At 40.8% G+C, this 13,347-nt stretch overlaps 1 protein-coding gene across 2 annotated transcripts; it reads right to left on the bottom strand.

Moving 5' to 3' along the window:
- Positions 1-13,137, bottom strand: LOC131220973 (mitochondrial import inner membrane translocase subunit TIM14-3-like). 2 transcript variants are annotated; one of them, XM_058216008.1, is made up of 4 exons: positions 13,030-13,137; positions 7,503-7,563; positions 2,606-2,784; positions 1-426 (listed from the first exon to the last, which is right to left on the bottom strand). In XM_058216008.1, the coding sequence occupies exons 2-4, from the start codon at positions 7,509-7,511 to the stop codon at positions 270-272; spliced, it is 345 nt and encodes a 114-aa protein (XP_058071991.1). In that variant the 5' UTR covers positions 7,512-7,563; positions 13,030-13,137; the 3' UTR covers positions 1-269. The 2 variants fall into 2 exon arrangements, with proteins under 2 accessions (XP_058071991.1, XP_058071990.1); XM_058216007.1 differs by lacking the exon at positions 13,030-13,137 and adding an exon at positions 7,912-7,998.
- Between the last annotated feature and the right edge of the window lie 210 nt (positions 13,138-13,347).

Raw genomic sequence — 13,347 nt, 5'->3', positions numbered from 1 at the left:
TAGAAATAAATTGGAAGTGATTGGATTGATTCACTGAAATATTACAAAATCCTTGGCAAATGCATAAAAGCTTACAGTTGACTGAAGCTAATAAATGTTTTTTTTTTTAATTATTATTATTACAACGGAGCTACGAAAGTTTATCCTACAATCTTAAGAATCAGGTCAAAATTTTCTGTATGACTCCCTCAAAAATTTGGGGGTAATTCTTGCTTTTCAGCAAAATAAGTATAATAGTGAATAGAGTTACAAGAAGCACCCCATCTAATCTAGAAAGCAGACCCACTACCCTTGGTTTTTCCTGTCAAAACATCCTTCGCCTCGTTGATCTTTGAAGCAAGATAGTGGCTTCCGCCAGCGTCAGGATGGTTTGCCACCATCACTCTCCGGTGGGCCTCTTTGATCTTTTCCATCACAGCATGCTCCCTGAAGTAACAGGCAAGATGGAAAAAGAAGAAGAAGAAAAAGAAAAAGTTAAATCACCCAGCAGAAAAAAATAACAACGATGAGAGCAGTATGAGGAACAGCTGTTTATTTCATATTTGCATTTCCAGATTTTATATGCCTAAAAGCAAAGGTTTCAGAATCAGATTCAATGGGGGCTTTGTTATCCAAACAGCAGTGAGTGTTTACCCAAGTCTCATTTTTTGGGAAATCTGGAAGTTGAGAAATCTTATAAGCAAAGTCTCATTTTTTTTAGGGAATGTCGAAAGCCTTGGAAAAGAAATTGTTTTCCATATAAATTTACTTTTCACTGTTTGAGAAAAGTTGTTGTTATGGAAATCATTTTTCCATTTCCAACATTTTCCTGAAAAAAAAAAAAAAAGAATCCCAATTTCTTCCAAAAACCATATTAACGGTCAACTTCCACAGTTACAGGTGATGACAACTGTCATTTAGCAGTTGACTTGCTAACATTTCCATGAAAAACAACCACGCTTCACAAACAGGGCAAATCAGATTGATTTCCATTGTTTCCCCATCCAAGGATTCCTTTGTGGTTTTCCAATTCGACATTTGGTTTCTCCCTACCCATAAGAGAAGGGTAAGCATTAACAGTGGGATGACAAACCGATATGTTTTGGAATGGCAATGATGGCGCGTGCTGTGCAGGTAACCAAGCAAGTACAAATTTGGTTTTACCGGGTAGTATCATTCATTAGAAATGGGCAGGCATATTCCCCGTGTTATATCAGGCTGTTTCTGGCTGGCATGGGCCAATTCAACCGTACTGTTCATGGACAATACTGGTAAGCTTCAGGTGATACATACCGGTTTCGTATGATACTTTAGACCTTGAAACCAATTCAGGAATGGTTTCGTATGATACTTTAGACCTTGGAACCAATTCAGGAATGAGTGCTCTTTTGTCCAGAAGATGGCTCCCTCTCTCTTATAATATCACCTCCCTTAAGATGAACAGGTGGTGGTGTGTCAAGTGGCAACCCTGATCCTTCAGGTGGTGGTGGTGTAACAAGGGATTGTCATGGAAATGTAATTCCGCCATTTTTTTTCATACCATACATGTTCTGATTTATTGCAGATTTTGGAGCTTTGAGTCTTTTGACGGATGGAACACATTGTTCTGCATCTCCTCAGGCTTCTGGGGTAGTGGCAGAAAATTGGTCTTTGATGCAGGAAATTCTAATTCGTTGCATCTCTAGAAAGTTTGGAATTGGGAGAGGGAAATTTATGGATATTGTCTTTGGGGTTCGACACTATGCCTCAGTAGTAGACAGTGTGTTGCAACATTGAGGTCTTGGGTTTGAGCCCATACTTACCTATCAAAAAAAGGATATTGTCATTTTAGACATGTTTGCTGCAAGGCAAACTGTGTGGCAGATAGTTAAGTTAGCTACTGCCACCTTCTCTTTTTCAGTTTTTTTGCTTTTCTTTTTTCTTTTTTTCAGTTCAGAAGACCTGCCGGCAACCATCAAATCTGCTTTCATCATGGATAGGTCTCGGATTTTTCATCCAAGTAGTTCAGTTTTGGGGCTTGAAGGGCTGTTTTCTTTGTATTTTCTTTTTATTGCGTTGCAAGTTTTGGAGCTCATGGTTGCATGTCCTCCTCCTGTTGGCTGTAAATAAATCTTCTTTTTTTTAAGCAATACATTATAGGTGGCTCCATCCACTTTCAAGCAGGGAAAAAGAAAAGAAAAGAGAATGCTACAATGGTACTTGCGGTTGATCGAGTTCCCATAAAGTGTGTGGTACATGATACTTGTGCAAGACTGTAAATTGATCATGACCATTGATTTTGTGAACCACCACACAGATGGTCAATTGCCAGAAAAGCAAGGCCATTGGACTATGGTAACCATCCCAGCAGACGCCTGTAAGATGGTTGATTTAGCTCAAAAATAAAAAAATAAAAAATGGCAGTCCACATTCAACAGGTAACTCAATGACTATTAGATGGCCATAGTTGTCCGCTCACCATGAATCTTGGCTTCTGGTCCATCCGTGCAGTGGCAGACCAAATCAATGGCCCCAATCACCAGATATATCCACATCCATTGTGGGATCCTATAAAGCACACACATTGTGGTAGCCTTTTGCAAGTAGAAATTGCACTGAGGTAAATGGGCATCCAAGATAATTTTACCTGACTCCAAGGATCAATGCGGCTTCTCTTCTTGTCATTGCCCGCTCGAACCCGCCCTCATAGAATCTACGCATCCGAGGAACAGCAGGGCGGGCTTTGAATGCTTGCCATGCTTGGATTAGGTATCTGCCTCCAAGAGCAGCAGCAGCAACTGAAACACCAGCTACGAGAGGACCTTCCTGAAATACCAAGGATTGTATAAGCTGTGGCAAAGACACTAGGAACTTTGCAGGCTGAGCTGAGAATGGTCCCATCCTGTAAGGCTGGCAGCACGCTGGGAACCCCAAACGGCCTGAGAGGCCCAACATAACCATTTCCAGGTTGGGTCTACTGATAAGGCCCAAAAGGTAACCAGGTCGGGTGGCCATCGGTCCTCATTTAAAAGAAAAATCATCATCATCATCTAAGACTTATCCCAACTAATTGGGATTTAAAAGCAAAATGTTAAAAAACAAAAAAAAAAAATTTAATTAAAATAATAAAAACAAAACAAAAGCACCCCCTTTGATAAATCATAAAAGGGAATCATAAAAGGGATTTCAAGTTTTGGCATTTTCTTTTCTTTTCCTTTTTTGAGAGATAGCAGAAAATTTTTAAAGCAAAACAAAAGGAAAACAATGACAAATGCATGAAGCCGCCAAGGTGGCGACCCAACTAAGACCCAAGAATATCAAGATTACAGCCCTTGAGCACAGAAACATTAGAAGCCCATTCAACGACAAAAAAACTAGCACTTTGAGAAATACAAGCCCATTCAACGACAAAAAATCTAGCACTTCGAGAAATACCCTCCACTGGCTTTCTTTCATATCTAAAGGATCTTGTGTTTCTTTCTTCCTATGCAGCACACCAAATAGCAAGCAAGGACATTCTCCACAACACCGTCTTAAGTCTTAACCTTCCCTAAGCCCACTCCATACCAAGCAAGCAAAAGATCTCCAACCTCCCTTGGGAAGGGCCAAGGGACATTGAAACGAGCTAGGAAATCTGTCCAAATAGGCCCAATAAAAGAGCAATGCACAAAGAGGTGGTCAATCAGCTCCTCATCATTTTTGCAACATAGGCACATGTTAGGAATAATCATCCCCATTTTCCAGAGATTATCGATAGTACAAACACTGCCTGTTGCCAACATGATAAACCTGGGGCTGCACTGAATTTGTAACATTTATGTGGTGGGAACTCAATCAATGATCGCACAGATAGGAGTGACTTCCCTAGTCATGCGAACATAAAGGAAAAGGGAAGTTTTCTTTATGTTGGTTCCAGAAGGCTTCAATCCCATGCTACATTGATTTAAATATTAAATAAAGGTTTTTGCCTTTTACTTCAGCCTTACAAGACTGAACATCACATGGATCCAAAAAGAATGCAGAATGATGCTAATGCAAAGGCATTTTCACACCGGGCTCGAGTGGGGTGGCTTATGGGTACACTCGGGGTGGATGGCTTATGTGAGACGGAACCCATGAATTTGAGACCCACGAGTAGGGTTCGGCCGAGGACCTAACCCATGAATGTGAGGCATGGGCTATGAGATAAAAGGGATTAATTCACCATGCTCTATTAGTTCGAGCTTTTAGAACAGATAATTAATTGTCCTGCATCAAATTGGTATCAAAGTGGGAGGTTTTGTGTTCGAGACTCCTCGCCAAGCGTGATTAATTCAGGGGCATTAGAATCATTGTTGGAGGAGAGAATCTTAAAGAAAGACCTGACTGTGAAGACAGAAGACTTATCAGCTTTTCAAGTGATTTGAGGCCCACGAGGGGGGCAGAACTCATGGATGTGGGGCCCACGATGAGGGTTCGGCCGAGGACCTAACCCATGGATGTAGGGCCTGGGCTATAAGATAAAAGGGATTAATTTTCCACGCTCAATCAGTTCGAGCTTTTAGAGCAAGTGGTTAATTGTCCTGCATCAAATGCAGCTTTACAAAATGAGGCCTAAAAAGAAGGAACGCTTGGGTATGAGAAAGTGTGAATCAAAAGCATGGCATTACGAAAAAGCTTTAGTTTTACAACTCTAGGAGATTTCCTGATGCCATTTCTTTATTTATGCTGCTGGAATTGAAATTAAACTGGAATTCTCAAAATGGAGATTGAAATTAAACTTGAATTTCTAAGTTGATTTTGATGGATATTTGGGTTTCTCGTGGGAAAGAGACTTGTTATCAGTAAGCATTAGAGCCTTAATTAAGTAGAGAATTTCATTTAGTTCTAAAGGTTGGGTGTTTCCCTATAATTGGAACTATGAATCGTTTGAATAGAAGGTTTCATTTTAGTTTTGTCAGTACTTCCCCGCGTGTGCTATCATGTTCAATTTTGTGGGTTAAGTTCACCGATGCTCAAGCTTGGGTTCTATCGGCCAATCAAACCCTTTCCATGGTGCAAGTTCTCTTTTTGATTTATCGAGTCATGGAATTTTCATTCATTTTTAGTTCTACACATATTACTAGAATTTAGGGCATGTTTGGATACATGGAATCCAAGGTAAAAGAAAGGGGTAAAAACATTAATTATGCAATTTTGATTTCCATGAGAACTATGGAAACATGGATTCCAATTTTGAGTTCTTTTTTTTTTTTTTTGAGAAGTTACGATTTATATTAAAAAGAGGAAAAAAAAAAAAATGGAAACGAGGCTGCACCGCCGAGGGAGCTACACAGCCAACTACACACCTAGAAACAGCAAATTATAGTCCTTAAACTACACACCAATTTTGAGTTCTTGTTTGGGTAGCAAGTGGAAATCTCATTTCCTCTCACAATACTTAGTTTCTTGTACTAAGAATCCTAATTGCGGAAAAGCGTAATGATTGCTTGGTGGAATCCACCATCTTCTTTGCATATCCAAACAACACAAATCGTCACACCAAAGAAAACATTTTTCCTCTTTCACTGTTTGGCATGGAGTCCATGGTTTCCAAACATAGCCCTAGCGTCAAAGTTTGGGGATAATTCTTCAATGTGGTGAATGTTGTTTTTTTCTAGAATAATTTCTCACTAGTTTAAGGGGCCATTTGGTAGAAAAGAAAGTTGGAGCCTGGCCTCACTTCTCTAGGTTTATAGCTGTCAGGAATGTGGCCAAGCATTCATTGAGAAATATCCTCTCCGTAATCCCAAGAAATTTGTGGACAGATAGCTCCAGGTTTTTTTCCTTAGCAAGGTCTACCTTGTCCCTACAAGTAGCCGGTTCCTGCCAGACCAGGATAGGCATCCTCTTTTGCCCCTCCACTTTCATACATCTTCCAAAGCAAGAGTCCTTTCAAGACATCAATCCTTTTCTCCTTTGTGGGACCACCGTGCTTTGTGACAACATTAGAGCCATTCATCGCATCTGGATATAGATTTTGGGCCTTATGATAAAAAATCAGCCTGATTTACAGCTTGGGTGGGCCATACAATAGGAAACACTGTGGTTGAAGATGTCCACCCTACATTGCACAGTGGGCACACATTTTTGTGTATATATTGTTGCATCAGACCTTCCATGGAAGAAGGTCATTGCTTTTGGGACAAGGGATCTTCCGTGGAAGCAGTTATTGGCAAAATTAAAAGGGTTGTTGTGGATTGGGCTTCTTTCATAAAAGCAGCAAAGTCTGCTAGCCTCTCTTCTTTTTTTGAGTTGTAGAGTCGGATTGTTTTCTTTTCCCATCTTTTGGCAAGCATTTCAATAAATTTCAGCTCTCTCAAAAAAAATAAGAAGCAGCAAAAGCAGTAGGCACACTTTCTTAATTTCCACAAAAATGAGAAGCAGATTCTTTCCTTTCTGTTTCTCAAAGATTAGGACATAGTTGTTCTCTCCTTGAATTACAAGTCTTAAACAATTTCATATGAATTTATGCATCTTACAACTTGGATCATATTGAAAAGCAAGTCAGTTTGTCTTGAACCAATTTGCACTTCAGTAATCAGTCCAAGTGAATTAACTATGATTTAGGCAAATTTTTCACAGATTTCCTTGGGGCCCAGCAATAGAAATGGTAGAATCTCCCTTCATATGATAAGACACCCCATGAGCTCTCTTGGAAGAAGTTTTAAGCCTTCAAGGCATTTGATTCCACTTCATTAGAGTTTTTATCTTCGACAGTACTAGAAAAAGAAAAACATAAAGACACTTATATTTCTTCAAAGGAGAAATAACTTATCAGCAAAGAGAGAGGTAATGACATTATGTACATATATGGATCGGCATAGTCTAACGGAATAGGTAAAATATTTGTACCTATACACTTCTCATGGAGAGAGGAAGCGACAGCATCTTACCAGTTACCACTGGATGGTCCATCCTAATTACCAAAATATTCTCCAAACTCCTCTAATACATGTCCGTTTCCCAATGTCGCTTGTCTTTTGAATCATTAACTTTGTGAACTTTTTACCCCAACGATTTTAGTTACATTTGGTATAGGTATCTGTTACAGCTATGATTCTTCCACTTACATACTTTTATTATATTTATGCATTTTGCAAGGGTATTCTTTCATCTCAAGTTGTGAGCCTCTGCCATGGCCGGTTTCGGAGCCTGGGTAGAAGAGGTAGCTTGACATATGGTGGGCAGCCAATTGTAAAACTTTTGCCAATCTACCATTTAAAGACCAACCCAAACAATTGGGAGAAAGTGTTAGATATGACAACAAGGACGACAATATGATAGCTAAACAATGGTACCCATCTGAGAAGAAATACAGTGAAGTTCCAATACCGGACAGAAAAGGTCCCAATTTTCATTTCTAAACTTAATCTTGATTATATATTTTCCATTATGTGTTCTGGTTATTGCTTCTAAATATCAGGTGAATTTTTTGTTCTTGACAACCGAGTCGAAATAAATCCTACAAAAACTAGAAGTCTTGCTAACCATGAAGTGGGACACAAGGTATTGAATGAACTTACCAGACCCATTTTATAACTCCTCTGGGCAAAAAATCCACACGCCAATACTTGTATATTTGCACTGCACAAGCATGAAATTTGTATCAGATAAATGGCACCAAAAAGCATCCATTTCAAATCAAAAGCTAGTGGCATGCAAAACCATTAATTTCTACCTTTAATGCTGTGATTTCTGTTCCACATAACTAAGCAATTTCCCCATACTTACAGATCAACTTTCTAACTACAAAAGCACAAAAGGTGGAACGCCACATTTGCTTTGAGGATAATGAGCTCAAAATGCCACCTCACCAAACTCGCTACCAACCACTCTAGTGTTCAAGTGAGATGGGATTCAATAAGCCATTATTTGATGCATGACCAAGACAAGCAGTTAGATCATCCCAGAAAAAACAGAGGTGAGACCGACCTTGCCATTATCCAGACCATTCGTCAGGCAAGCCCCAGCAACCAACTAGCCAAGGCCTTACAATTCCAACAGGAGACAAGAAGCATGACCCCTCATGGTGGGGCTCATCCCACCTTTATTTCTGTTCCCCAAACAGTACTATCAAGTATCAAAAGAGAACCACACAATGTCAATGAAACCCTAATCAGAGCATGTGTCTAGAAACCACCGATTTCGGTCACACTTTAATTTTCAAAGGGCACTTGGATGCACTATCAAATTGATTGAATTGCATCACAATTGTTAGTCTAATAAATTGAAGAAAGAAGAAAGCTGAAGAGCTACGAGTAAGGTATTCCCACCCGCAGTTCCGAATTCAATGAGGAATTAAGTAAGGGCGGACCATATTCCCTAGCTAAGAAAGGTAGGAAGGAGTTAAGAGCAGATAAAGAGCTGAAAGTATCTTTTAATTAGGAAAGAGAGGAGAGGAGGACTGTTAACACAAACACCCTTTGTTTTTTAAGTTGTAATTATGACTCAAGAGCAGAGCGAACGTAGTGACCGTAGCGAGCATAGGAGTTCTACCCGCCCACAATTCCAAATCCGATGAGGAATTGAGTAAGGGCGGACCATATTAATTGTAAAGAAGTCTCGCCCGCAATTCCTTGAAAGAGATTCCCTATAGAATTGCAATGACAGTACTTTCTGTTCCAATCCAAATCGCTACGGATGCTCATAAAAATAATTTTAAAAATAAAACAAACATATCTCATCCATTATAACAGCCATGACAAGTCACAAGTTACAACGCTAATGTACACTCTCCATTGTGTTTCATAGCCAAAAAAAAAAAAAAACTTCCTTGCAAAACAGCCATTAGAACGACAACGGTCACTCTCTACTCTGTTATGTTTTTTTTTTTTTTTTTATCTCAATAATAACCGTTATATACGAAACAGTGGTCACTATATACAGAAGCTTATTTTCAACAGTAATGAAAAACTGCCCGTTATTTTTCATTGGCTATGCTTTCCTTTTTTTTTCCATTTCATAACCACCATTGCCATCGCCGTTAGATAACGGCAATGCCAGTCGGCTGTTATGGGGCCGTAATACAGTTTTCCAACCCCAGATTGTAAGCAATGTAATCGCCATTCCGACACCCATTCCTACAAATGAACGTTTGAAATGGAAAATTATCACAATTCGACCGGTCGATGGGATTGCACGACCGATCGAGTAGATTGCTCGACCAGTCGTGGCCATCCTTCGACCAGTCGAGGTTACGCAGATTCGAGTCCGGATCTTGTGCAGATGCAGAAATCTAAGGCGGTTTCGCAAGGGTGCGAAAGTGAAGTTTCCTAAACCGCTATAAATAGGGGTCCCTAGGGCTATTCTAAAGAATTCTAAGGTTGCCTAAAGGTATTTTAAAGGGTTCTAGGGTTATCAAAGGGTGTAGCGAGGGTGAGATTTGAGATTGTTCAAATCTGATAAGTCCTCTCTCTTTGTAATTGATGCTTTCATAGTAGAATTATGTCGCTTTGTGCCATGGTTTTTTCCTGCAAGGGTTTTCCACGTTAAATCCGTGTTCTCCTGTGTGTGCTTGGTGTCATTAGATTGCTATCCTAGATCTAGATCAGTGTGATTTTACAGGCCAAAATCCCAACAAGTGGTTTCAGAGCAATCGTTGGGGCACAGATTTGAATCTATAGGATTAGTAATAATGGAAAACACTAGGTATGAGATTGAGAAGTGCTCAGGAAAAAATAATTTTGAGTTATGGAAGATTAAGATGATGAGTTCCTTGATCAAACAAGGCGAAGATGATGCTCTTGAGAAGCGAAAGTCTACTATGACTAATGATGAATGGAATACTCTTGATAAGAAGGCTTTATCATCGATCCGTTTATGTCTCATGGATGAGGTTCTACAACATCATGAGAGAGAAAACTGTGGCTAAGTTATGGGTGAAGTTAAAGGATGTCTATGCGAAAAAATCCTCTGAAAATCGCCTACACTTGAAGCGGTAGTGGTATAACTTCAAGATGGCAGAGGGTGGAGATCTGGAGGCTCACATCAACAACTTTAATAAATTGGTTTACAAATTGCTGGATATGGAGGAAGTGATGAAAGATGAAGAACAGACATGTATGTTGCTGAATTCTCTTCCGGCATCTTATGAGTCATTCAAGGACACAATGTGCTCTACGAATAAAACTCTGAGTATCGATACTTTTATCTCAGCCCTTCAAGGGAAGGCAATGAGAAAGCTTAATGTCGACATAGGGATATCTTCTGATGCACTGGTTATAAGGAGTAAGAATTCTGAACAAGGTACAGGTTCTTCAGGTTCTAGATACAAATCCAAAGGCAAGGGCAAGGGAAAGGTAAAGTGCTGGAACTGTAGGAAGGAAGGACATATGAAGAAGAATTGTGAAAATTCAAAAATCGAAGAGAGAAAATTCCGAGGCTTCATACTGGGAGGCCAATGCTGCCACGTCAGATGGATTGAGTGGATGTAATGGTAATGTTTTGTCTGTGTCTACTATTAGGCGGACATACGATGATCGTAAGGACGAGTGGATGCTAAACACTTGAGTGTCTTTTCGCATGACTCCTCATCAGAGTTGGTTCAACAACTACAGGGAGTGCAATAGTGGACATGTATTTATAGGCAATGACATTACCTGTAATGTTATGACTATTACGTATTAAGATGTTTGATGGGGTAGAGCGTACCCTGACTGATGTCAGGCATGTTCCTGATTTGAAGCAGAATCTTATTTCTCTTGGTGTACTTGAGGTAAAAGGCTGCAAGTTCACAGGTATTGATGGTGCTCTTAAGGTATTTAAGGGATAACGAGTAATCATGAAAGCGCAACGATTCGGTAACATGTACAGGTTGATCGGGAGCACTTCAAATGGTGGAGCTGCAGTGGATGTAGCGGATTCCACCTCTGCCGTGTGTGGCATGTTGGGCATGACCACATGAGCGGGCAGGACAGAAAGGCTGAGATGTGCGGACAGGGATACAGAGCAGGTGGAGCAGCTACCTATAAGTAGAATCACACGGCATGATCGCAGGATATCGACGAGGTACATGGATGACTCCAATATCGCAGGGGATTCAGATGGCTCTAAGTGAGCCTGGTGCTGAGAAGTGAAAGGTGACTATGGGCGATGTGATAGATTCGTTGTACTAGATCAACATATGGGAGCGGGTGAAGCTTCCAGTGGGCTGAAGAACGGTTGGATGCAGGTGGATCTTCAGGATGATACAGCATAGATACAGGGCGAGGTTGGTAGTGAAGGGTTATGCTCAGAGAGAAGGGATCGGCTTCTCAGAGATATTCGTGCCAACGGTATAGCGGGTGTTTATTAGATCCGTGATTGGCGCTGGTTGACTAATGTGATCTTGAGCTGGAAGGATGGATGTGGAGTCTGCACTTCTGCAAGGGAAAGTGAAGAGCAGATCTACATGAAGCAATCAGAGCGGTTCGAAGTTAAAGGGGTTGAGAAAAGACTTTGCAAGAGGTCGTGGTTCGACCTGTCACCTAGGCAATGGTTTGATTCCTTCATGGTGAGTCAGGAATTGATGACATATAGATCACCAATTATGACATGTCTGAAAGCAATGTACTGAAGACTCGGTTAAGTGGGACATTCAGGATGAAGGATCGGGGGGGCTACAAAGATGGTTCTCGGCGTTGAGACTGAAAGACGAGTAGGCTTTGGTAATCATAGGAGGAATACCTTATGTGTAGGTATTAATCAATGATGTGATGGGCCAGGTAAAGCCTAAAAGCATTCCCTATGCTTCTCTCCTCTAGTTTTTCTCAGGACATATCTCAAAACAAATGAGGAAAAGTAGGATATCTCATGAGCCTTATTCAAATGCGGTTGGCAGTGTATGCCAGGGTCTGGATTAGATCAGTTATTTCACAGGCTATCAATGTTGTGAGCAAGTACACCGGCAAGCAATATTGGGTAGCAGTGAGATGGTAAGAAGACTAAATCTTTCCTTTTGAGAAGACAGGAATAAAGGTGGTTGGGCATATGGAGTAAGATTCGGCTGGCATGTTCACTAAGATCATTCCTGCAGAGAAGTTCAAGTTCTGTGTAATTCTCCGAGCTTGGCGATGACGGAAAAGAAGGACAGAGTGTGCACGAGAAGCTATGATGTGATGTAAAGATATGAGAAGAGAATGAGTTACATGGTTGAAGATTGAAGACTTGGTGGAGATTGTTGTCAAAAGCCTTCAATCATCAGTTTTTTTGGATTGCTCGACCGGTCGTGACCCTTGCTCGACCGGTTGTGGCTTACTCGACTCAAAGTCCAGTGAGCTCAGTTTTTTGGTGTCCGGGATGCTTGACCAGTCGAGGGGATTGCACGACCGGTCGAGCGGGTTGCTCAACCAGTCGTGGCCATCCTTCGACTAGTCGAGGTTACGCAGATTCGAGTCCGGATCTTGTGCGGACTGCGGAAATCTGAGGCGGTTTCGCAAGGGTGTGAAAGGAAAGTTTCCTAAACTATAAATAGGGGTCCCTAGGGCTATTCTAATGATTTCTAAGGCTTCCTAAAGGTATTCTAAAGGGTTCTAGGGTTATCAAAGGGTGTAGCAAGGGTGAGATTCGAGGTTGTTCGAATCGGGTAAGTCCTCTCTCTTTGTAATTGATGCTTTCATAGTGGAATTTTGTCGCTTTGTGCCATGATTTTTTCCTGCAAGGGTTTTCCACGTTAAATCTGTGTGTTCTCTTGTGTGCTTGGTGCCATTGGATTGCTATCCTAGATCTAGATCCGTGTGATTCCGTAGGCCAAAATCCCAAATGCCAGTCGGCTGTTATGGGGCCGTAATACAGTTTTCCAACCCCAGATTGTAAGCAATGTAATCGCCATTCCGACACCCATTCCTACAAATGAACGTTTGAAATGGAAAATTATCACAATTCAATTCAATAGTGCATCCAAACGCAACCACATAATTCGATTCAACATCAGAAGATTTATATGTATTAGAATTAAAAATGCCTTTTTTCGTGAATGACAGAATATCAAACCCTAATTATCAGGAATTTTAAAGATCTTCGAACAGCTGAGAATCTCGACGAAAAGAAAAGAGAGAAAAATCGAAAATCCACCTGATTACTTCGGCTCAGATATCGCGATTTTTGGATGCTTCGAGAGAAATTGCGATCTCAAGAGAGATAGAGAGAAGCGCTTCGTATATATAGGCAGAAGAGAGAAGCGCTTCATATATATAGGCAGAAGAGCGAAGCCTCCTTGGAAGGTTTGCTTGCGGCACACGAAAGCCCGTGCAACTAAAAAACTCTGTGGGGCCCACCGAGATATCTTTGGAAGATCCACTCCGTCCACCGTTTTCAACGGCTCAATTTTGACAACGAGGCCATCCATACCGCAAATGGGCAATGCCGTAGGAAACGGTGGAGATGTGAATG

This window comes from Magnolia sinica, chromosome 12 (genome assembly GCF_029962835.1).
Source record: "Magnolia sinica isolate HGM2019 chromosome 12, MsV1, whole genome shotgun sequence".
Classification (NCBI taxonomy): Eukaryota; Viridiplantae; Streptophyta; class Magnoliopsida; order Magnoliales; family Magnoliaceae; genus Magnolia; species Magnolia sinica.
The sequence above is the reverse complement of the archived record's forward strand: the minus strand, read 5'-3'. Positions and strand labels throughout refer to the sequence as shown.

What these genes read in the sequence shown, in the direction of transcription:
- LOC131220973 (XM_058216007.1), bottom strand. Translation starts at nt 7,931, where the DNA reads ATGGTCTGGATAATGGCAAG. An exon ending in GGAGTTATAAAATGGGTCTG is followed by an intron (nt 2,785 to 7,502) that starts GTAAGTTCATTC and finishes TTGGTATTTCAG; the next exon opens with GAAGGTCCTCTCGTAGCTGG. An exon ending in GCATTGATCCTTGGAGTCAG is followed by an intron (nt 427 to 2,605) that starts GTAAAATTATCT and finishes CTGTTACTTCAG; the next exon opens with GGAGCATGCTGTGATGGAAA.